Source organism: Sceloporus occidentalis, unplaced genomic scaffold (genome assembly GCF_023333645.1).
Source record: "Sceloporus occidentalis isolate IW3139 unplaced genomic scaffold, rSceOcc1.0.p SCAF_1, whole genome shotgun sequence".
Classification (NCBI taxonomy): domain Eukaryota; kingdom Metazoa; phylum Chordata; class Lepidosauria; order Squamata; family Phrynosomatidae; genus Sceloporus; species Sceloporus occidentalis.
In genome coordinates, this window is record NW_028316981.1 from 299,434,922 (window position 1) to 299,460,908 (window position 25,987).

At 41.5% G+C, this 25,987-nt stretch overlaps 1 protein-coding gene across 2 annotated transcripts; it reads right to left on the reverse strand.

Annotated features, from left to right (window-relative positions):
• SEC11C (SEC11 homolog C, signal peptidase complex subunit) lies at positions 1–25,681 on the reverse strand. 2 transcript variants are annotated; one of them, XM_089496974.1, is made up of 7 exons: positions 25,610–25,681; positions 22,301–22,354; positions 13,486–13,595; positions 10,092–10,241; positions 7,400–7,519; positions 5,875–5,932; positions 1–2,237 (listed from the first exon to the last, which is right to left on the reverse strand). In XM_089496974.1, the coding sequence occupies exons 2-7, from the start codon at positions 22,340–22,342 to the stop codon at positions 2,184–2,186; spliced, it is 534 nt and encodes a 177-aa protein (XP_089353100.1). In that variant the 5' UTR covers positions 22,343–22,354; positions 25,610–25,681; the 3' UTR covers positions 1–2,183. The 2 variants fall into 2 exon arrangements, with proteins under 2 accessions (XP_089353100.1, XP_089353108.1); XM_089496982.1 differs by lacking the exon at positions 25,610–25,681 and adding an exon at positions 25,415–25,585.
• Between the last annotated feature and the right edge of the window lie 306 nt (positions 25,682–25,987).

The following is a 25,987-nucleotide window of genomic DNA, read 5'->3' on the forward strand; positions in this document are numbered from 1 at the left end:
AGACATTGATCTTTTAATGATATTGCATAGCATGATAAGACAAAGGAAGAGATATTTTGGGGCAACACATTTAATAACAACAGAACCTGCCCCCCATTTAATGTTTTTGTAGCGCCTTTCAGATACATTTAGCAATCTTTGATTGCAGTTTCCCTTTTTTTCTTACTTTTTGAAAGGTAGACAATGGAATTAATGGAATTGATGCATTTGTAACCGTGATTATGCAAAAACAGTCCTGAAGAATTAAAAGATTATTCACAAGGTTAAAGTGACTTCTCTAAGGCCGCAAAAGGGTTGTGAAAAGCCAAGAATGGTCCTCAAAGAACATAAGTGCTGCCAACAGTTAGCAATTTAGTGAAGAATTATGAGTAGCATTACTAATTAATTCCACCTGCAACAAGCTATACTAGCTACCACTAGTTTATTTTGGGAGGGCAGACTGCCCAAAGTTTTCCTATCCACCCCCAGAAAAGCTCACTTTGCTACAGTTCTGCAGATCTAATGGTTTTTATAACTGCTACTTGGGACAATCACATTCATACTTCAAGTTCAGTTTCTGACACTGAAAAATTATATTGCTCACCTAGCAAAGGTATTTATTGTTCTTTCCTGCACAAAGAGGCAGAGATCTCAAATAACAAATATATACTTGGATCATAACAAAGATGTCCTATAGATTAGATAAAATAAACTTTACCTAATAAAACTTTGTTAATGCTAAATTCAGTTTTGTGTCTGCTCCACCATAGCTATGAAACCTAGACACCTCATGTTTGTTATGTATACCAACAGGACCATGTGATAAACTTAAAGGTATTTTAAAAAAACATTAACTAATTCCAGTCAGAAGTCTGCAATAACATATTTCATCACGAGGTGGCAAATATGGCTAACCACTACATAGCTATTATTCAGGACAGTGGCTTTCATCAGAATGTATTCCATAAGATGGCTTGTCTACACTGTGAATGGATACTGCAGAACAGGAGTTTAGATGAAAAGTAACAGAAAAGAATGGGAAAGGCTTCACCCAGAGCAACTGAAACTCCAAAGTACAGCTTGTAAGGCAGGAACCGAACAGCAGGAATGGTCAGGGAGGTCAAGTGTTTTTCCAGATAGGTCTGGTGAAACACCTGTGAACATTTTAGCCCTCCTATTAACAAATATGGAAGCTATCCAACACATATATCTCTAATTACCATGACATTTTTCTGCACGTAAACAGACATAATTCCAATTAGTTACACATGACAGTTCTAAATCTTGCCACCTTCTCCTGACTGCATGGAAGGATGATGCAGATGACCACATTGCCTGGGTTGGGTGAAAGGGCTCACTCCAGCCTAGCATGGTCATTCAGATGGGCTTTTCCACATATACTTCAGCAGATGTAGAACCTATGAAGCTCAATTCACACAGCACTTCTATGGACCTTCATTAGGTATTACCATTCTTGCAAAAAAAAAAAGTAATCTAACAACCTGTTGTTTATTTTTGAAAGGTTATTCAAAAATGGTGATGAGACACTAGGATACCTGGTGAACTTCTTCACATGGAATGGGCAGCACATGGCTTGAAGAAAGATCCAGTGACTTATTTAATGATCTGGGGGTGGAGGGGAGCTAGGAACTGTGTTGGTACATTCCTTTGTTAAGAGATAGTGAAAAGGAACCTTTCATTTTCTTTCATGATTCCAGGAATTAGGCTACCATCTGAAACACGTGCAATACAATCTTGCTAGTATATTTAACCTATAGGGTTCTTTGAGGATATCTAATAGGGAAACTTTGCCAGAACAACACACACAGTGATTTGATTGTGTGATCATTCCCATCCAGTTCCTTCCCAATAATTCTGCTACTACTGTCCTTGGTTAACAGCAACTGTGTGAACATGGAGAAAGTCAATGCAATAATGTGAACCAAACTGCAACAAACAGTGCTGTAATCAATAGAGGCCGCAGTTGTAAGAACACTTATAAAGCTTGTCCCAATGAAAGCTATGAGACTTACACACAAGGACATTTTTAGGACTGTGGACATGAACAGGAAAATTTATGTTGACAACACAATGCTGTTTGCACATCACGTAATACTACATACAGACACAGGGACGTTTCAAATATATTAGTATCTCTTCATAGATCTATGCTCTTGAGTTGTGCAAGGCAAACCCAGGTTCTTTTATGATTCTCGTTTCAGTAGTACATATGCGCCCATTACTGCCAGGAGAGCATACTGTAAAAGAAGCGTATTGATTACTACTGTGCAGATATATGTATACGTTGTCATAAACACATACACAGAGCATTTCTTAAAATTGATACTGTTACACTGTATATATTAAATCAATCAATGCCCCTTTTTTCTAATGATCTCAAACCTAGACTATATTTTTTCAAACAGGCATTCTCCAGTTGTGTTGAACCACAATTCCCATTCACTGTCCCCATCTAGTATGCCCACTGGCCAGGCTGGCTAGATGTGGTTGCAGTTGCACATCAAGAGTAGGTTTAGGCAAGAGTGAACTCTAGGACTCACAATATAAAGCTCAGTCAAAAACTGTCAGCAAAGATGTTGCAGTGTGACGCTCCTGCTTTCAAATGCAGAACCAATTTTTGTGTGCATCCTTTTGTGTGCTAGTAAGTGTAGCTAGACTGATGTATCCCCCCCTTAAATTTCCTTTCCCAATGCATTTAAACACTTTCTCAAGGAAAAAAATTAAAAACAATTCTGAATTAATTCCCAACACCTGCAAAGGTAGGGCTAAATGCCCTAAAGGCACCAGATCCTGTTTGATCTTGGAAGCAAAGCAAGACCATCCCAGGTTAGTACTTGGATGGGAGACCATCAATGAATACATAAAAGGCTGTATTTTAGAAGAAGGATCTGGAAAAAAAAACATCTGAGGATTTCTTGCTTAAGAAAACCTTATGAAATTTATGGGATTGTCATAAATTGACATACATACACACAACCTGCAAAGAGCTATTCAAGCCTACTTTCTCCCTCGCTCATTCAGGCCTAAGTTCAACTAATGGTCCCAACCACAGAAGATTAACTAAATTAATGGAATTTATCTAAGTGGAGGGTAAGCAACTGTATTGAGGCCAGTTGCCAATTACCTCTCTTTTGCGTGCCCCACTCTATCTTACAGCAAATCCAAATAACTGTTTTTTCTGCAGCTGATTTCAAAATGGGGATAGGTAGAGATGCATCTTCTGTCACCATTTTGAGTGGTACTGAAGAGAAAAATGGAGGTTTCTCCACTGTTGATTATCCCACCATGACAACGAGAAGTGAAGGCACATCTCTTCCCATCACCATTTTGAGAGTAGCTTCAGAAAACCCCCCAGATATTTGGGAGAGTATAAGGTTCTGGAGTACTTGTAAGGATCGGATGGTGACATTTGTGGCCTTTTCTGTGTGAATTTAAGATAAAAATGGCTCCAAAATTTTGCTGATTTTTTTAAAAAAATTAATAAATTGGGAGGTGGGGTGGGCAGTTTTGGGGTACTGCTGGGAGGTTCCAGCGGGCCACATTCTGCATTTTGCCCACCCCTGACATCTTTGAAGCCCATCTGTCTGCTCTAGTTGGGACAAGTAATTGGATTTCCATACATGCATTTCTGGAAAACAAATAGCGCAAGTGCTCTTTTGTTTTGATACAGAAGTATGTAATAGCTGTTATATTTATCTTTATTTTTTGTGGAACAAGAAGTCAACAGAGGAAAGTCAATGGAGCAGGAGGCCTAGGTGCTTGTGCTATGGGAAGGACATGCAGGGCTCAGGATAAGTGTGTGTATATTAATACATGCAAATAAACCCCCACTTGATCAGAGAAGATCTAATTTTTCATCCTTAATTTGTTTTCAATGGATACTAAAACAAATCTCAGAACACTCACGGGATGTGCATAGTCACTGCATGATTACTTGCATATGGAAATTATACCTTCAGGTGATCTATACAGCAGGGATATTTAAATGTTGCCTGTAGCAAACGCGCTTGGTATTCAAGATTTGCACTAGGCAAAATGAATGCTTGAATCTATTCATGAACATGAATAGATATCCCCAATGGGTAAATCTTTAGAAAAAATGTTTCTTTTTCTATTTTTCCTGCTTAGGAAACATTGCATATTGGCCATAAAACCTCTCCATTTTGTAGAGAATTCTGGGTCAGATTCTATTTTATAATTTTGGCTCCCCCAGGATATCAGTTAGTTGAAGTTATACTTTGCTTGAGCCAGACCATTCATCCCTCTCACTCAGGGATGGGCAACCGTTGTCACACTGAATTCCCACAATCCTCCCATACTCCCTCACCACTGCTGATTTTTGCCAGGAATGATGGGAGTTGTAGACAACATCACCTGGAGTGAACCGGGTCAGTGGAAGCTGCAGCAGGCAGTAAAGTCTCCACTAGCCTTCCCCAAACCTGGAACACTCCAGATCCTGTGGTTGTCTACATCTCCCACCATCTTTAGCTAACATAGGCAAAGACCAGGTGAACAAGAGACAACCTTGCTCAAGGGCATGGATGTTCTATATTAATTAGTAGTGGTTTTTCAGGAGTTAAGACATGGAAATCAGAGATAGCCCAAATCAGAGATAGCAGAGATTGAACCTGGTTCTTTCTACATGTAACACATATACTCTCTCACCAAGGTCCTGGGGAAACTGTTGGAATTTTGTTAAAATTCAACTAATGATGCTCTTTAAATTTTCACAAGTATCTTGCTCTTACTAAAATCTATGAGTAAATATATTTCTTTCCTAAAAAGGGTAACACAAATCTCATTTCAAGTATTTAAGGCCTTGGACCAAACACCTTTGCATAATGTAATATTAGTCCATTAAACTTAATGGACATTTGGCCACTGATTTATCTGTACTGTAAATATGCATAAAACCCCATACAATTATTTTTGTTTATCTTTATGATCAGCTATTTAGTCTGACAGTCAATGATTTGTTCAAGGCTATCCTGTGGCTTCTAGCTACCTTTTTGTGCAACCTGCTGGTGGTGGTCAGAATCACGATAATCCAAATAATTTATTCATCTTAAAAAGAAAATAACATTCTCAATATTTGAATGTGTGATGGTAAAAAATCCCCACAGTAATATCTAAACTGAACAAGCTGCTCCTTCCTTACTCTATTAAACTCAGAAATATGAACTCGAGACAAGATTTGCTCAAGGGCAACATTTCTTTTATTATACTTTCAATCTGACTTGCCAGGCTTTGTATACTGAAAGCAATCTACTAGGAATACTACCCAATTGTTACTGAAGACAATGAGAGCTACATAGGATAAGCTTTAGGAAGGAAGACAAGTCTTATTCATTTCAGTGACATGTGTGGATATTGCAATTGTCAATGTGTTACATCCATTGTGTAAAGGTCAATGTTGTCCGATATTTGAAACATGAGTCATACCTCAAAGCCTAAGTACAGAAGAAGTAAAAGACAACCAGTGTGATAATGCAACAAGTATGATTAGAAATGGGAAGTGTGAAAGAGTGGAAGTATGATACACCTTATTACAGTGAGCCCGCCTCATACGCGGGCACACTTTACGCGGCTTTCAGCATATGCTGAAAGCCGCATGGGGAGGAAGAAGCGGTGCATCCCATAGGGACAAAAGGGGTGTGCGCCTGTGGCATGTGTGTGCCGCCGCACTGTCGTGTGCACAAGCTCCATTAATTTAAATGGGGCTTGAGCATAGGTGGTATTTGTTTTACGTGGGGGAGTCCGGAACAGATCCCCCGCGTAAACAAAGGGTGAACTGTACTATGTTGTCTAAGCAAATTCACTAATGTAAATATACTAATCAGAGATAGTTTCTTAACAACCTACTGGCCCACTTACCTTAAATTTTGGATAGTCATTCATGATTATGGTCACCATTCCAACATATGGCAAAAACCTGATTGAAAAGAGTTAGAACATTGCAGTATAAGATTGCTATACCTCAGATCAAAACACCCTTTCTGTTTGTAATACTAAGCTAATTCAGATGTAAGCAAAATATTTCCCAAGTAGTCCTAGGGCATATGTGCTTTTAAGTTGTAATAATGATTTACCATTCTTTTAAAATTAAATTTCTAGTCCTTATAGATTAGGGTTTGGGGAATTGAAATGGGGTAGATCTTGGACAAGTCACAGTTCTTCAGGCTCAGAGGATGACAAAATCTGCCCAAAACCCCTGTGATAGGTTCACCAGGAGCTAAAAGTAAAGAGGACTTGTAATGTCCAATAGCTGCAATGAGGAAAAGAGACAAAGGCTAGCTACATCCACACTGCAGAAATAATCCAGGTTGACACCACTTTAACTGCTATGGCTCAGTGCTATTGAATTCTGATAATTGTACCTTTGTGAGACATTTAGCCTTCTCTGTCAGAGAACTCTGGTGCCACAACAAACTATAGTTCCCAGAATTCCATAGCATTGAGCCAAGGCAGTTAAAAGTAGTGTCAAGGTGGATTATTTCTGCAGTGAAGATGCAGCCAAAGTCTCTGGACTTTGAAGAAAGAGATGGTTTTATTGTGAAAAATAGGCCAATGTGGTTCAACCTGATGATCACTTGTCAAGCATAAACTTTGGAAATACAGTGCACTCTATGACGCAGGCGCACTGTACTCTTTTTAGAATTCCTGCAGACTGATTTTCAAGTTATAATTCCCTGAAGAAGGCTAAAATACAGGATGATTCAAAAAGAATGGTGCAAAAGTAAAGCTGTTCGGTTTTGCACCATTCTTTTTGAAACATCCTGTATTTCTAGGTTGAACTGCACAGGGCAATTTTCAAGAATAAAATCATCTCTTCTTCAACACCCTGAGACTTTGTCACTTTTCCACATCACTTCACAGGAACTCCCAAAACAATGGTCTGAGATTGGGAATGTGATTCTCCACTGTTATCTCCCTTAAATGATGAGGAATAGAAGAGGTGACCTTTTCTGACTAGCGGGGTAGAGGAATTTAGGATAGGGTGAGGGGGATCTTGACCATCTGCCTCCCACCACTGTTTTCCCCATCCCCTGAAGATGAGTGAAAGTTTGAACAAAATAAAAGCATACAAAAATTGAGTCATTTATGCAGCAACTACATGGCCCATGGTGAAATCCTAGTAAAAGTTAAATGACCATGGTAAAAGGCATCTATGAAAGAACTTATCCATAAAAAGAGAGTGAGTATTAATAAAGGAAACCTGGCAATACAAAGACTAGCCAAAATCAGAGTATGTTCTGTTGAGATCAGTACTTCCCACAGTGAAAGAGAAATTACACAAGGCCAAACTCCTTCCGAAGTTTCTCCTAGCCTTGGTTCAAAGTCACCTATAAGCCATCCTTCATTAGATAGAGAAAAAAGCACATATTGTACTGTTACTTACCCCCGTGCCCTGCCTACAACGTCTTTCTTTTCCAGCCAGTTCTGCCCTTCTTTGTACAAGCCTCTGTCATCAACTTCATTATTATCACCCTTAGTCAGAAATTTGATGTTGCCATTTTCTCTGCAAACGAACAGCACAGCAAGATCATCAGCACCTCATTTTAAAGTCATGAAGCAAAATGTTTGCAAAATATGAACAGGGAGGTCTAGGAGATAAGATATCAACATGTACAAGGGGCCTTTCCTGTGTTTTTAATAAATATCCAAGCATTTGGGGTGGGGTGTTAACTCATTTTACTTTTACTGACAGATATAAGCAACTATTTCTCCCCTGCTCAGTTTATTTCAGTCAAGCATAATAAAGAGTATCTGTTTAAGATTATATTTATGAAGTAGATGCTTGTCCTACTGTTATTAAGAGCAATTAGTATATTTCACATCCTAACAAATAGGCACCCTTCACACACAATAAAGGAATAAGCAACAGAATAGCAGGCATTCTGCTATCAAGAAAAAAGGGAACCATTTCCTTTTTTATTTATTGATGAAACAGAAACCTGATAAAATTTGACAAGTGCCTAAAATGAGATATGAGTTCTTTGGTGAAGATGCAGAAGCTGGGACTGGACTAATTCATGGATGATCAATGGCTAATCATTATATAACCAACAGCTCTGAAGTGTTTGAAAGAACTATTGCAAGTTTGTTGTTTTTAACTGCCCCTGAGTCAGCTCCAACTCATGGCGATCCTGCAGATGAGCCTCCCTGTCTCCCACTGCTCTGCCTGTGGCTTCCCCGATTGAGTCTATCCATTTGGCATGCCATCTTCTCTTTCTATTGCCTTCTAGAATTCCTAGCATTGTCTTTCCTGGTGAGTGATGCCTTCTCATGATGTGGCCAAAGTACAACAGCCTCAGTCTCTACACATCTTGGCTTCCAGGATAGTTCAGATTTAATCTATTCCAAGGACCAATACATTTGTGTATTTTCAGTTTCTCTAGTTAATCAGGTCTGAATTGGGGGCAGGGGAGAGTAGAAGGCCTTCACCAAAGACCTTGAAGAAATGCTTCCAGTCACAGTTAAGAGCACTGTGCCAAATGGACAAACACCAATTTCTTATGTTCCTCTATGAAAATTTGGGTTTTAGAGGGAGAAAGTGTGACCCTGAACACCATTTGCTGGAGAGCAACAGGAGAGTCACTGTCTTTACACCCACTGGGTTTCCACTGGATAGTCAGTGATGAAAAGAAGACACTGGAATCGATGGATGTTTTGTCTGATCCAACAAAGCTCTGTCATTTTCACAAGCTTCATAGACCTAGGCACATGTGACCTCGACTAAGGTACATATACATTGCTGCAATTTCAAAGCTGCTTCCAGTATTGTTGTTTTTTAAATCATATGAGAGCCAAGGCAGACTCTTTCTGATGTTTTTGGACAGAGCTGAAAAAGTGACTTTTTCAGATTAAAAACATTCAGAAAGTCTGTCATAGTCAGCATTATATTTTCCCCAAGCTCTGCTTCTGGGTAAGAAGCATGTAAATCACAAGCCATGCCACAGTCATCCTCCCTCCCTTTCCCTGCCCTCAGACTGTCTTTCCCTAGTACTAGCATGCAAACAAGGCATCCCACTCAAATGGCCTCAGACCTCCAAAGTGAATTGCACAGAAAGGAGCCAGACTGCACATGTGCTTATTTACTTCCCCACCTACCTCAAGCTATCCACCAACCCACACTATGACCCACAAGACTGTGTAGGACACAATGTTCAGTGGTATCTAGGGCACTCTAGGGTTTTGAGGTATAGCTATTTCCACACGCTGGACTACAGGTGATAGGCAATTCACATACCCCACTGACAGATGCTTTCATCAGTGAAATGGGGAGCGAAATGATATTCAACCCCCCCCCCCCGCATTGTGGGAAAGGGGAATATCTAGAAATTTAGGGAACCTTAAGGGGGGGATGAAGAAAGTCCTGTCATATAAACAGACTTCTGTTTGTGTTTTATTTCATTTTCCCCTGTGCCAATTCATGTAACCAAGGAGAATGAATCATCACAAGGGGAGGTCTTGATAACCGTATGGTCAAAAGAGTCTTATGAAATTGTCTTGAGGTTGGACAACAGCAACAGAAACGTGGTTTCTAGCTTCACTAGCCTCATGGTTTGACCAAGAGCACTATCATGCAAATAGCAATAGTATCAACGAAATGAACACCAAGGGAACAATACTAACAGATCCGCAAGAACCAAGCAGGTCCTTATATGTTCTTTAGAAACCCAAGAAAGGAAAACAAAATTAAGAGGCTCACAGCACTTGCAGCAACCATTCAACATACTTATATTAGAGCTTGTCAGACTTCAACTAACTACCTCTGCATTATTTTCAAAGCGCATTAATTTAGTAGCTCAAATGACTACTAGAAGGTTCCTGTCCTGAAGTTTCCATCCCATCTAGATCACATATGACACCTTGTGGTCCTCGGGATGCTGTTGGGACTGCTGTTCCCATTCTCCTCTCAAAAGTTGCTATGCTGGCAAGGGCTGATGGGAACTGCAGTCCCACAACATCTGGAGGATCACAGATTTGTCTAGACCTGTTTTCAATAATTCTACAGCTAACAAGCAAGCAAGATTACAACAGGTGAAAATGTAGTTATCTTCATTATTATCATTATTATTTGCCATTACTTTTCATGAACCTTGATTACTCTGTGCACAATTGGAATATCTCTGCCTTCGACTTTGAAAACCACTATTTCACCAGCTCTGATGGGGTCATCTCGGAAGTTTGTTAAGAACAGCAGGTCTCCTCTGTGAAAGGCTGGCTCCATGCTGCCACTAGAAATAAAAAAGGGGGGAAAGGCATGCATTAAACTGGGTTGGTATGAAAGTACTCCATGCATTGTGTGTGTATGTGTTTATATTTGATTACTGTAACGTCCTCCTAGCTGGGCTTCCTCTTTCTCACCTCCGTCCTTTAATCTCTGTTCAGCATTCAGCTGCACGCATTATCACATCCGCCCACCTCTCTCCTGTGTTGGCATCCCTTCATTGGCTCCCCCTCCCTTTCCGCATTCAGTACAAGCTCCTGCTGTCAACGTTTAAAGCCCTCCATGGGCTGGCCCCTCCTTACTTATCAGACCTTCTTTCTCCTCACCTTCCCACTAGGGCCCTCGGTTCTGGTAGTCAAGGTCTGCTTTCCCAGCCCAGGATTTCCTCTGCCCCATCTCAGATTCGCCCCTTTTCACTCACTGCCCCTCACTCCTGGAACCTTCTTCCCCTGCAAGCAAAAGCCATCACTTCTTTAACCAGCTTCAAAACAGAGTTGAATACCATCCTGTTCAGAGAAGCGTTCCCAGGCATTGCATAATTGTCACTTGCTATTTGATGTTCTTTTGTTGCCTGTTTTATTGAAGCATTTCCTGTATTGCTATGTATTTTATATGTATTATCCTACTAGAGAGGCAGGCTAGCTCCAACAGGCCTCCCTGGAAGAAGATTACCCATCCATTAAGAAGCCAAGCCCTCCCTCCAGTCCATCTAACTTGGTCCGGCCTCGGAGGTAGAGAAGGACTGCTGGCCCTCATCCTCTTCCCCTCCACCACTACCTTCTCCTTTTGTGTTGTGTCTTTTTAGATTGTAAGCCTGAGGGCAGGGAACCGCCTAATTAAAAGATTGTATGTACAGCACTGTGTAAATTTACAGCGCTTTATAAAGAATAATAATAATAATAATAATAATAATAATATATTTATACAAATGCTAAAAACAATAGGATACTGAAGGCTATAAGTCAAAAAAATTATGCCAAAAACCTGATCCCAGAATTCTGGGTAGGCTTATACAAGGGTCAATACGGTAATAGGGCTGAGAAAGTTCTGCCCAACACACCATTCCCCTTACCTCCGCAGCTGCTGCTCAGCCAAGAAGAGTTTGAGAGTTCCTCCTTTCCCAGGAAAGAGGGAAAGATCCCCGATTGCTTTTGCAAGGCGCTCATGTGTGTGTGTATTGTCTCCCTTTTTCCCAGAGAGGGAAAGAGCCCCATTGCTCTTGCAAGGAGTGTGTGTGTGTGTCTCCCTTTTTCTCAGAGAGGGAAAGAGTCCCCATTGCTTTTTGCAAGGGGTGTGTGTGTGTGTGTCCCTTTTTCCTACGGAGGAGGGAAAGAGCCCCGATTGCTTTTTGCAAGGAGAGAGTGCATCTGTATGTCTTCCTCTTTAACTCCTTTCCCAGGGAACAGGGAAGGAGCCCCATTGCTTTTGCAAGGAGTGTGTGTGCATGTCTCCCTTTTTCCCAGGGAACAGGGAAAGAGCCCCAATTGCTTTTTCCCCCTCTTCCCTGGAAAAGAAGAAGAGGGAGACACCCACACCTTGCAAAAAGCAATCAGGGTTCTTTCCCTGCTCCCTGGTAAAGAGGAAGGCATACACACATGCACATGCCTCACAAAAAGCAATTGGGGCTGTTCCCCTGCTCCCTGGGAAAGGAGGTAAAGAGCCCTAATTGCTTTTTTTTTTACAAGGAGAGAGAGTGTGTGTATGTCTCCCTCTTTCCCAGGGAGGAGGGAAACTGCCTTGATAGTATTTTGCAAGGAGAGAATGCATGCATGTGGTGGGCTTTGTCATTTACATCCTTTGTTATATGCCCCTAAATTGTACCCTCGACTTATCCATGGGTCATATCAAAATCCAAAATTTTATCCCCAAAACCTGCCCTCGACTTATACATTCCTTGCCCAGATGTATCCCTCATTAAGGCTACTACTAAAACTCACTAATTATAAAAAAAAAACCAAGTCTGCTGGACAATGGAACAGGGCCTTCTCTGTTGTAGCTCCAGCACAATTCAAATCCACTACCTAGGGAGGCTTAAGATGGAGGGGAATAAATCTCTCCATCAGAGAGAAGCTCTGCCTCAACAGCCCTAGGGCACCTGCAGAGTGATCAATGAAGAGTGATGTACCACAGCATTTCTGATGATAGCCAGTCAAAGAGGCCTAGAAAATTGGACTCTTGGTTGACTGGATCCAAGGCCCATTCATTCCCTCAAGATCAGACCTTTCATCTGGGCTAGCATGCATTTGGTACAAGCACTTTCCTCCTGAACAACAGTGGGAGTGGAATATAAAAAAGAACCAAAGGCAAGGAATAAAGGTTATTCCTGCCCTGGCTGACACAAGCTAGCGGGTTTAGGCAACAAAGGGTAATGAGTCAATGCATTCCTACTCCATTCCACCCAGATTTGTTCTGGACCTAAGGTGAATCCATTTTTGGAGTCCAGGGCCAATTTTCTACCACCCAGGGCCACTTGTGAGTTGCATCAGTTGCAAAAAACGGGGGAGTAAAAGTTAAATTTGGAAATCAATGGATGTCTACTTTCCCGTTTGGGTTTTTTGGTGGGTAGAACAAATTAAGGCTCAGCAAGGGTGCTGCACTTGTTCTAATGCAAATTGTCACTCCTGGACATATAGTATCTCTTTTTCTGCCAATTTTTTTTCAGTGGGGAGCAGGGAATCCTAGGTAGCTGCCCAGCCTCATTTTAAAGGCATCCAGAAAAGGAGATTCTATCACTTCTCTAGGCAATAGGTTCCACTGTCAAACTGCTCTTACTTTGAAGTGCACAACCACTTTTTCTTTTCAAAAAGCAAACTCTTGGTGCATAGTAACAAAGTATTACTGTTGTGAGAAATCAACTCCCATGTGCATTAGTGCAAACTTTCAGGAGACAAAGTAGCACAGAAGTGTGATACAGTTGGACTTCAATATCCACTGATTCGGCATCCACAGATTCAACCATCCATGACTTTGAAAATATATTTTTAAATAATCCAAAAAACAAATCTTGATTTTGCCATTTTATATATGGGTCATCATTCTACTACATGATTGTATATAATGGGGCTTGAGCATCCATGGATTTTGGTATCCACGGGGAGTGCTGGAACCAAATCCCAGCAGATATAGTACCAAAAGCCTACTGTAAATACAACTGAAAAGTGTGCTAGTTCAATTCTCAGGTCTATTAATTTAAGTGTAGAATTAATCATGCACTGTCCCAACAACAGAACTACTTAGATCAAGAGACATACCTGAGCACTACGACAATGGGACTCTCGCTTCCGGTGATAACAATAAGGCCCTTCCAGATCATTAATGCCGAAGACACAATCATAGCAAAATTTAAAACTTGGTAATAGAGCTGCAAGGAAGCAAAGAGTCACGATTAGGAGGAAAGGCAGATTACAAACATGAGATTAAAAAGAGTAATCACTTGCTCATTTTATAACATTGTAACTGTACATCCTGAAAACTTGATTCAATAAACACAGAACACATAAGAAAACCTACACTCCCAGTGTGTTTGCTCTAGCTGAAGTATTTGAATAGTGAACTTGTACATGGACTGCAAATTCTGAATCCTTATAAGAAACAGAAAGAATCAGATTGCCAGGCAGAAGAACTTCAAGAAAGGATTGAACCCCAGAATAATCTAATTTGCCCCTTTATTATTCTGCAAACCACATGGCACGCTGCACCTACATTTAGCACTAGCACAAAAGCCCTCTGGGGGCGGGGTGGTGGTGTTTAAGTTGCATGGTTATGGCTTTTTTAAATGCTTAAAACTCCCTGTCTCATTCGAACCAATACAAGGAAACCTATTTACCCTCTGCAGATACAGGGAAAACTATTTATTGTTTGGCTGTTTGTTTTGAGCAGGAAAGGGAGGCAGGAAGTTTCTGAATTCTAATTTGAACCTGTTTTAGAATCTTTATCTTCAGGAGACACACAGGAGTTTTCACAGCATCACACATCTTCGCAGGGTGCCATATTTTTATAATGAGGCCAACAGCAGAGATGCACAAAGTAGGACAATCAAAAACATTACTGGGATGGAGGGCATACTAGCCAAACTACCATGAAGAAAAAAGGCACAAAGCAGATCAGTAGGTGGGAAAAGTAGGGCATTCAGCTTCTTCTACCTGCAAGGACTGGCTGTGAAGCATCCAAAACTAAAGATGGCCCAGTTTCTCAGCAAATTTTTGACCAGGTAAACAGTTAAAAAGGGAAACAAAAACAGGTTTCTTCCCCCACTGTCTGTCTTCTTAATACAAAAGCCATATGCTTTGCCTTACTACAAGACAAAAAGCACATAAAAAGGCAAGCCTTTTGGACCATAATTTCCATCATTCCTCACTACCAGCCTTGAGGACTGCATCTTACAGAAGTTGTAGTCCAAGATACAGTACCTGGAGGACCCAGGGTAGGGAATACGGAAACGCACTGTAGGCCATCAAAGACATGTTGTAGACTATCCACTAACGCATTTCCACAAAGATTTGCTATTCTCAGGGTGTTTACATTAAACTGTATGACTACATACGTACAGTTAACCAGGGTGGGCAACTATCAGAGGCTAGGGGACTGCATTAGTGCTCCCTGGAGACTTGAAAAACTACATCTCTTTGCAAAATAAAATTTTATATATATATATATATATATATATATATATATATATCTCAACAATTTTTTTAACCACAAAATGCCCTCTAGTTTGGATCCCATAGATCAATTTTGAAATAAAATTGTTTTGTTTTATTTTATTTGTACAGTAAGACATGAGCCAGAAGTCACTACAAAGCATTTGAAGGCAAGTCTCCACCCCCCAAAAATATTTCAAAAGTTTGTTCCCCCCACCATCACCACCACCACATAAATTGTCTGTGTGAGCCACAGTGACCACTGCGGCACTGACATATCAGGGTCACAGCAAGAAAATATAGCGAATGGCCACCAACCTGAATGGTTTTAAAGTGGGATTACACAATTTCATGGCTGTCAGTGAATAGGAATCACAATGGCTTTATAATACATTATTCCTCTCTATATCAGATGCTGGGGAACGTGGGCAGGAGAGTGCTGTTGCCTTCATGCCTTTATTTATTTATTATTTTATTTTGTTTATATCTCGCCTTTCTCTCAATATGAGATTCAAATAAAGTATCAAAAAGCAATAAAATGCTGGAGTTACTTAGAAAAAGTTCAAATGTAAGGTAACAAGGTAAAGTGCAGCAACAATCATACAAGATGTGTGTTATAGCTGGGAAGTATAGTTGTTTTATTTATTAAGTTGTGTTTGAAAATTTTGGAAATTATAATCTTTGATCAGAGGATTGCTGTTGAAGATACAGTGAATTTGCTGGATTGTAGTTGTATGTGGATATAGAATAAAGTTTATTTTTTTTTAAAAAAAAAGATGAGATTCAAGGCAGCATACAACCGTTTAAAAACAATACAATTAAAAAAAAACCTTTCAGTACACAAATTAAAGAACAAATAAATCAAATTTCTATTTTAAAATTTCTAGTTAAAAAAGCAGTTGAAAAGCAGTTTTTAGAAATAAGTATAAAACATTATAAAACAGAATGCTTGGTCTACCACATCATATTGAAAGCCAAAAGCCAGCTTAAATAAAGAGGTCTTTACCTGCCAGTGGAAAGGCCGCAGAAAGGGGTCCAATCGGACCTCCTGTAGAAAGGAGTTCCACAACCTCGGAGAAGCCACAGAGAAGGCTTCTTGCTTATGAGCTTCCCATTGAGGCAACTGGATATCTCCTGTGAGAAAAGAATGCTAAACCAAACATCCCTTTGGTCCAAACATCCCCAACAGACTCCTCTCATAAGGATTTCAAAGGATGTCATACTGAAGGAGTAAGCTTGTTTTCTGCTGCTCCAGAGCCTAGGACACGGAGCAATGGATTAAAACTACAAGGAAACAGATTTCATCTAAACATGAGGACAAACTTCCCAGTGGCAAGGGCTGTTCAGCACTGGAATATGCTGCTTCAAATTGTTGTAGCATGTCCTTTTTTGGGGGAAATTTTTTAACAGCAGCTGAACAGCCACCTGTCAAGAGTGCTTTGTGTCTTCCTGCATGGCAGAAATGGGCTACTGGATGGTCCTTGGGTCTCTTCTAACTCTATGAGCATTGCTCAGAAGGTCATAACAGAGGATACGAACTAGCACTGTCTGAGGGAAGGGAAATTTATAACAGTGAAGATTTATTTCCATCTGTGACAGACCATCCACAGATGTGTATCCAGAGCTCATGAGGGCCTAAGTGGATTCATGCAAATTTGGACTTTCAGGGAAACAACAGTGTGATTGCTTCTGCTATTACACTGCTCAATCCAATTCCGAATATGAAGGAATAAAACAGTTTGACTTTGAATAAAACAGAGAAACAATTCCGACACTCCAAGGTAGGAAATCTCTGGCCCTCTAGATATTTTGGGTTTCCAACTCCCAGAACTCTCAGCTATCATGGTAAAGAATCATCTGAACTGGAGCCCAAAAATTCAGGTGGACCAAAGGCTCTTCTCCGTCTATGATAGTTTCATTAAGTCCCAAACCCAGCATGGATCCATTTGACTCAAGTTCTTAAGACACCAATTTGGTTGAGTGTGCCTTCCTTCCCTTCACTGCACATCCACAGAAAGTTAACAAAACAGCAATATCTATTTTTTACATCCTTATCTACTCCTTCCTCCTGCCAGACTTTTAACAAAAGGTTCTTCTCTCAATGTTTTCTGAGCCTTTTAAACTTTTCTCGCTCAGCATTTCTCTTGCCACATGTGTTTTCTCCTAAGGCAGCCTTGGGGAACTTTCTGAGGCTATGGAGGCAGCAACCTCTATTTGTGAGGCAAAAGCTTCTAGCATTCAGATTTAAAACAGGCTGGCCAGCGTCATCAGAGGCTAGCCTGAAGACAGAGTGCCCTCCCTCCATAACTGTCATCTTTCGGCCGTTGAGGGAGAGAACAGGCTGGCCAGCATCATCAGAGGCTAGCCTGAAGACTTAGTGCCCTCCCTCCATAACTGTCATCTTTCGGCCGTTGAGATAGAGAACAGGCTGGCCAGCGTCATCAGAGGCGAGCCTGAAGACAGAGTGCCCTCCCTCCATAACTGTCATCTTTCGGCCGTTGAGGGAGAGAACAGGCTGGCCAGCGTCATCAGAGGCTAGCCTGAAGACAGAGTGCCCTCCCTCCATAACTGTCATCTTTCGGCCGTTGAGGGAGAGAACAGGCTGGCCAGCATCATCAGAGGCTAGCCTGAAGACTTAGTGCCCTCCCTCCATAACTGTCATCTTTCGGCCGTTGAGATAGAGAACAGGCTGGCCAGCGTCATCAGAGGCGAGCCTGAAGACAGAGTGCCCTCCCTCCATAACTGTCATCTTTCGGCCGTTGAGGGAGAGAACAGGCTGGCCAGCGTCATCAGAGGCGAGCCTGAAGACAGAGTGCCCTCCCTCCATAACTGTCATCTTTCGGCCGTTGAGGGAGAGAACAGGCTGGCCAGCGTCATCAGAGGCTAGCCTGAAGACAGAGTGCCCTCCCTCCATAACTGTCATCTTTCGGCCGTTGAGGGAGAGAACAGGCTGGCCAGCGTCATCAGAGGCTAGCCTGAAGACAGAGTGCCCTCCCTCCATAACTGTCATCTTTCGGCCGTTGAGGGAGAGAACAGGCTGGCCAGCGTCATCAGAGGCTAGCCTGAAGACAGAGTGCCCTCCCTCCATAACTGTCATCTTTCGGCCGTTGAGGGAGAGAACAGGCTGGCCAGCGTCATCAGAGGCTAGCCTGAAGACAGAGTGCCCTCCCTCCATAACTGTCATCTTTCGGCCGTTGAGGGAGAGAACAGGCTGGCCAGCATCATCAGAGGCTAGCCTGAAGACTTAGTGCCCTCCGTCCATAACTGTCATCTTTCGGCCGTTGAGGGAGAGAACAGGCTGGCCAGCGTCATCAGAGGCTAGCCTGAAGACTTAGTGCCCTCCCTCCATAACTGTCATCTTTCGGCCGTTGAGGGAGAGAACAGGCTGGCCAGCGTCATCAGAGGCGAGCCTGAAGACAGAGTGCCCTCCCTCCATAACTGTCATCTTTCGGCCGTTGAGGGAGAGAACAGGCTGGCCAGCGTCATCAGAGGCTAGCCTGAAGACAGAGTGCCCTCCCTCCATAACTGTCATCTTTTGGCCGTTGAGGGAGAGAACAGGCTGGCCAGCGTCATCAGAGGCTAGCCTGAAGACTTAGTGCCCTCCCTCCATAACTGTCATCTTTTGGCCGTTGAGGGAGAGAACAGGCTGGCCAGCATCATCAGAGGCTAGCCTGAAGACTTAGTGCCCTCCCTCCATAGCTGTCATCTTTTGGCCGTTGAGGGAGAGAACAGGCTGGCCAGCATCATCAGAGGCTAGCCTGAAGACTTAGTGCCCTCCCTCCATAACTGTCATCTTTTGGCCATTGAGGGAGAGAACAGGCTGGCCAGTGTCATCAGAGGCTAGCCTGAAGATACAGTGTATCTTAATGTGTATTTTATCCATAATTGTAATGTTTTATTAGTTTTATATATCTATTGCAGATTTTTTTCTTGTACTGTTTTATAATTTTCTTGTACACCGCTATGATCTATTTGGAATAGCGGTTTATAAATAAAATGTATTATTATTATTATTAATATTAAAATACAACGGACGAAAGCAGAACCTTTTGGAGCATACAAAAAACCAAGTTTTTCATCTCCAGATAAGAAGATCTACTGCCATCTCCTTTTCCTTTTGTGTCACGTCTTTTTTTTATTTTATTTTATTTATTTAGGTATTTATATCCCGCCCTTCAGCCCTAATGGCTATCAGGGCGGCTTACATTTATTATTATTTTTAACCAGACAGTTCCCTGCCCGCAGGCTTACAATCTAAAAGAAACGACACAAAAGGAGAAGGGAATGGTGAGGGGGCAGGGGATCAGGTCCAGCATTCTTCTCTCCCTCTGAGGCCTGGACCAAGGCAGATGGACCGGAGGAAGGGCTCTGCTTCTTCCAGGCAGGCCTGGTGGAGCTCGCCTGCCTCTCACTCCCAGATGGTGGCTGAAGGGAGGGCTGGTCCTCTTTGAGGAAGGCAGTTGGAGCTCGCCTGCCTCTCTCTCCCAGATGGTGGCTGAAGGGAGCGCTGGTCCTCTTTGAGGAAGGCAGTTTTTCGATTGTAAGTCTGAGGGCAGGGAACTGTCAAATTAATAACTGTAAATTGCTTATGTAAAGTGTACACTAATGGCACTATATCATTTCTTTAAAATCTATAAAGCGATATGGTTTTCTCAGTGACTGCCCCTAGGCTTTTCCTATGGAAGCCAGAATGGCCCCCTTCTTGCTATCCTTCCAACAGCAAGTAAAGACCATACCCTCCAACATCTCACCTATGAAAGCTGGCACAGATATGGTCAAGATGGCCAAAGTTATTAATGAGGAATAACATACTAGCTGGAAGAGGCTGCAGCAATTTGCTTTTGCCTGAGCCTACTGGGAAAGGCAAGATTCCACCACTTCTTCCCCTCTTCTCTTGCTGAGTTAACTGAGTGCAAACTACAATTGTACTCTGAATTCAGTGTACAACAACCGAAGTAAACTGAGAACCAAAAGGAGAAAGTGAGAGAAGAAGGGGGAAAAACAGGATATTTTAAAAGCAGCTCAAAAAATGGGATGGCAGAGAATTAATTGGGACTGTCTCTCCTGAACTGGGACAACTGAAAAATACAAAAGACTTTATTCTGACATGCTTTTGAGAACTGAAGATTTTTAAAGAAAGGGCTTTTAAGGGTATGCTGTACTGTTTTAACTTATTGTTTTTAAATGGATTTTTAACACTGCAGTTGTACATTTTAAATAGTGTACTTAATAGTTTAATTCTATTTTAACACTAACATATTTTTAAACTGTGCTGCATTTGTTCTAATTTGTAAGCTATCTTGGCTGCTGGTTTTTGAGAAAAGGTGGGGTATAAATAAAGATAGTGATACAGTAATAGCAACTGCTGCTAGAACAGGCAAACTTCCAGCAAACTATCATATTCCATTCAAGGGAAAAACTTTACACAAGAGATTTCAAGTTAAAACCATGAGAATTTAGCCTCGGCCATCTTCATAAACATAATATGTAAAATTGATGGCGCCATTTGTTACAGCTTGCAAGCAGCACCCACTCTTTCCCTCTAACATCTACCATTAACAGGTCAATCTTTACATCAATTTTTGAGGTTGTGAAGCCAGAGCTGTGTAGATTTTGCAGAGAAAATATAAAAGTACAGGAACTAACACAGGACTCAGGACTTGGTATCCCGAGAATCCTAGTTCCCAGAAAACAGGGTTGTGAAAGTCCATGCTAGAAGCCAGATAAAGAGATGAATAGTCTCCAGGCCTCAAGGACCAGAGAACCAATACTCCCTGATTCTTTGCCTCATGTCATAACTAGCAAGCAAATATGTATACAAGATCTATTTGCAAACATTTCTGAGTCACATAATTTCTGCTGGTCACAGGATTCAGCTTTTTATTTTACTTTTTAAGAAGAATGCATTATTATTTTTGTCCAAGAAAGTCTCCTAGTCCCTGGACATTCTGGGCTCCTAAGATTAACTGACAACACAGAATAGATGCAGTGTCCTTAAGCTATGCTTAAGAGTGCAGCTTTCTCCTTTCATCAAATCTGCCCAGCCTGAGGTGTTCAGAAGAGCCTTGCCTTGTGGTTTCCTGTGGACCTGAGGTCCAAACAGAGATGTGTGGTGTGTAACTTTGGCAGTGTTGGGAGACAAATTTTTGCACACACCCAACACCCACCATAGGAGACCCAGGCCCAGAAGTGCTAAAATATTGCAGGGCTGCACAAAATTAGAAGTGACGTCTCACCTGGTTCTGAAAAAGAAAACACTCACCCTTTGCAAAAGCTGATGACCCACCCTAGGGCCTTCAGCACTGGGAAACCCTCTTTATATGGGTGGGGAGGGAAGACTTCAGAGGGCATCACCTAAAATGGCCTTGGGGGCACACACCATATTCTTGCCCATCCCTGAAGCTGAGCTTTTATTTATTAAAATCTATCACAGCCTGTACCTGAATATCTCAGGGTAAGTTTACAACAATCTAAATAGGAAACAGGCCTGTATAATACAGTAGGTTTTGATCTGATGTTGTTTTTCATGGTTTATGTTTTTGGTTTTAATTTTTTTTTATAGTTTAATTGCTTTTTACCTTTTGTCTAGTGTGAATTTTAAACTATGTTTTAAATGCTGTAACCTACCTTCAGTACCACAAAGGGAAAAGACATCATCATCAAAAGCAAATAATATAAAACAATTCAATAAATGTTTTAGTATATTTCTTCTTAGTGCAGCGATAAGGCCTAAAAGCAACTGCTTGTCCCAGCAGTTAATCACTGAAACAAAGGAATGTATATAAATGTTGATTTATCATGTTGCCATTCATACAGTGGGTGTACTCTGAGACTAACAACTGAGTTTAAGCTAAATCTCCAATATTGCCATAGATCTAATGAGTCTACTCTAGCTGAGACTAACAAATGACTTTAGCATCCAGCTCTCAATCTTTATCAACTGTTGATCCAAAACACACTGCAGAAATAATCCAGTCTGAGACCTCTTTAACTGCCCTCACTAGGGAATTTTGGGAACTGTAGTTTTGTAAGACATTTAGCCTTCCCTGTCAGAGAGCTCTGATGCCACAATAAACTACAATTCCCAGGATTCCCTAGCACTGAGGTAGGGTAGTTAAAGCGGTTTCAAACTGGATTACTTCTGCAGTGAGTTTTGGATCTGTGGCCAGCCATAAGCCCCAACACTGCATTATTTCCATTATCTATTAAAGAGATTTTTATTCAAGTAACACTTTTCCAACTTGTTTTACTAATGTTTTGATATTTTAAAATATATTTTCCTGGTATTTCGATATCTTAATTGTACATTGCTCATCATAATGTTCTGAGATGTTTATAAATGTGATACATAAAGGAACCAACTCAGATTCCCCACTGCAGGCAATGCAAACAGGCAGTGCAGGCAAAATCCATGCTCTCCCTTTACCTGGCGCTTGTTCATTCGCCGCAGGTCTCCAAATATATCCATGGCTAGAGCTTTCTGGAGAACCAATAAAGATCAGAAAGAGAAAATGTTATTCTTAGATTAGAGCCAGGTAAAAACAATTCCAATTGTGCCATGGTTAGCCATCATTCAAAATCTGGGCAAAGAAGTTGTGATGAACAGAATGCTGAACTGGAATTGACGTGTGTATCTTTAGCTGACTATCAATGGGATGGGTGGCCTTAAGACAGGCATTTCTTAGCCTCACAAACCTCAACTTAATACATTTTTACATTAAAGGGTAGGGAACATTCTGTGACATTGTTTCCCAGCTTTTGTACCGGTCTTTCCCCTCCACCTTGGGCTTAATTGATAATGTCAGAGCTTCACAGCCCTTAACTTTTTCACCCAATCCCACTTTATTTCACATCTGACTGCAGTATATGATCATGATGGGGAAAACATGCTAGAAATGAATAAAACCAACCAAAGTAAACACAGAAAGTGAGCATGGGGCATCAGCCAAGAGTGTTAGAACTTGGGAGAGCCAGGTTCAAGTCCCCAAGCAGCCATAAAACTCTCTTGGCAGCTTAGGTCATCAAGAGTCACTATGATGTAGTGCCTTGAATGTTGGACCAGGAATCCAGGAGACCAGGGTTAGAATCTCTCCTTGGCTATGGAAACCCAATGGGTTACACTCTCTCAGTCTCAGAGGAAGGCAAGGGCAACAAATCTTGCTGAGAAAACCCTATTAGATGTTCACCTTAGGCGGGTCACCATAAGTCATTAGTGACTTGAAGCCACACAACAACAACAAAGCTCAGATCAGCCAGTCATTCTCTCCTGACCTCAGCTACTTCATAGGGTTGTTATGAGGACAAAGTGGGGGTTTAAAACAGTTACGTCAATTTCCTGAAAGTCACTAGAGGCCAGGGTCATGGTATTAAATTTAGCTTGAAAATGTTGGTGTGGTGATGGAATATGGACATTGTTTTAACCTAAAATAATAAATTTATTATAATTTTTATCCAGTAAGTTATAATTTAAACTAAGATATACAGAGAAGCAAATTGAAAAGAATTGCAACATACGGCATTTATTTATTGTTGTTGTTATGTGCCTTCAAGTCGTTTCCAACTTACGGCAACCCTATCATGGGGTTTTCTTGGTAGGTTTCTTCAGAATGGGTTTGCCATTGCCATCCTCCGAGGATGAGAGAGTATGACTTGCCCAATATCACCCAATGAGTTTCCATGGTTGAATGGGGATTCGAACCCAGGTCTCCGAAGTCCAATGCTCTATTACACCACACTGGCTCTCACTAATATATGGCATAGTTATATGTAATTGGTTTTCTTTTTTGTGTGCATGTTCTTATCTTTTTTTAATTTTCTTTTTGTGCTGTCTTTTTTGTTGTTAAATAAAAACGCAACAATTGTAATACATTATAACAACATTATAATTGTAAACCTGAGAGAAGGGAACTGTAAAATGTGTAAGCCGCTCCGAGAGCCTTTGCGGCTGAACAGCAGGATATAAATACTCTAAAAAAATAGATAAATATGTAAAGAGATCTTATATTTTTGTTGAATGATATTGTGTATTAATTTTGTATTATACTCCATTTTTCTAGAATGTACACCACTGGCAGGTCCATTTTATTGTATTTTATTCTATTTTATGTACAGCGCTGTGTAAACCTACAGCACTTTATAAATAAAGATTAATAATAATAATAGTACTGTAGCACCTTTGGAGACTAACTGAAAGAAAGAAGATGGCAGCATAAGCTTTCGTAGACTTAAGTTTACTTCCTTCAGATGCATTTGGCGGCGTGGAAAGGCAGGGACAGACCTATAGATGCCATTAGTATATGAGAATGTCAATTCAAATTCAAAATCCTTTGTGCATAGAAATGTAGCAAGTCCAGTTTTAAGGGTGATCATTGGTGAACAAAGGCATTTCAAGAATTGACATCTGAGGAAGTAGATGCATCTGAGGAAGTAGACGTAAGTCTAGGAAAGCTCCTTCTTCATTTCAGCGAGTCTCAAAGGTGCTACACGATCTCTCTATATACTGGTTTCACAGACTAAAACGGCTATATCTTTGAAATAAATAAATAGTATAAATCGTAAAAATAGGGGAGTGGGGTGAAGCCTGCTAGGTGTTTTCCATCCTGCTTGCAAGGCTTCCCTATCCTTGCGTAATAGCAATTCCAGGACTTAAGTATCTAGGCTGGAAAAGACAGGGGAAAAAGAGCCATTAATACATTTATCACACAAATCTTCCTAACCACAAACCAAACCATTCTAGGCACACTCAGAACAGGCTGCAATGCCGCAAACCCCAAACCTAACCCACCCTTCAGCTGCATCTACACTGCAGAAATAATCCAGTTTGACACTGCTTTAACTGCCACAGCTCAATGCTATGGGATTCTGGGATTTGTAGTTTGGTGAGATATCCAGACCAGGGCAACCGATTGTCCTGACCGCAAAAGAGGACAAGGTGCTGTAAAATGTAGGACATTAAAAAATTGAGGACATGGCCAAATAAAAGCTAGAAACACTCACATATATAAGTTCACACTTCTTAGTACTGCTTAAAACTGAGGACATTTTGAAACTCTTCCTGGATAGGAGGACGAAATGTAGGACGTGTCCTATAAAAGGAGGACATCTGGTCACCATGTCTCTGTCACGAGGGCTCTGGTGCCACAAGAAAAGATAAACCCCACGATTCCATTTCTATCTGAAATCTGTGTACACTGCAGAATTAGCCCAGTTTGACACCGCCTTTACTGCTGTGGCTCAATGCTAGGGAACTCTGGGAACTGTAGTTCTGTGAGACATTCAGCCTTCTCTCTCAAAGAGCCCTGGTGCTACAGCAAACTACAAATCCCAGGATTCCATTTCCAACTGAAATCTCTGTTCACACTGCAGAATTAAACCAGTTTGACACCTGCCATGGCAATTTGGAGCGGTTTCAAACTGGGTTAATCCTGCAGTGAGGATGCAGCTGAGCCCCCAAAGCCAGTCAAGTGGGGCTGCAGTCGTGCAGACCAGAGAAAGGACTACAGCACCCATTGTCCACTAATCCTTCCCCCCAAAACTGTACCTTTCTTTCTACCAGCAAACAAGGATGCTGCCCATTTATGGAGACCAAGCAGGAGGCCTCCCAAATATCATCAGAAGGAAGGCTACCAGAAAGCCTTGGCCGCAACGGCAGCCTCTTCCTTCCTGCTCCCAAAGACCATTCCCATTCCCCAGGACTGCCTGCCCAGGTGGGACAGGCACCGACACTCATCCTTACCTAGGCGCTTGGGCGTTGTAGTCCTAGTGGGGGCCCCACCCATTAACTACCCATGGCGCTACAGTCTCCAGAGAACTACACTTCCCAGAATGCATTGGCCAGAACAGAGGGGGCCTTGTCAGTCTCTCTTTAGGTGTCCTCATTATTGCCTAAAATATCAGCAAAGGAAATTAATATCGATGAAGCAGAGGAGAGGTTTTTTTTTAAATTGACTGAACTGGGACAAAAGAAGAACGGGGAGAAGTAACCCAATACGGGATTATGGGAAGCAAATTCGAATATTTGTGTCTGGCAGTGTGTTAGACAGCTATGGATTTGAGCTGTTCGGCTAAACCGTGTACTTTCTTCATTGGCGGTAAGGCCAAAGGGGGCGGGGCT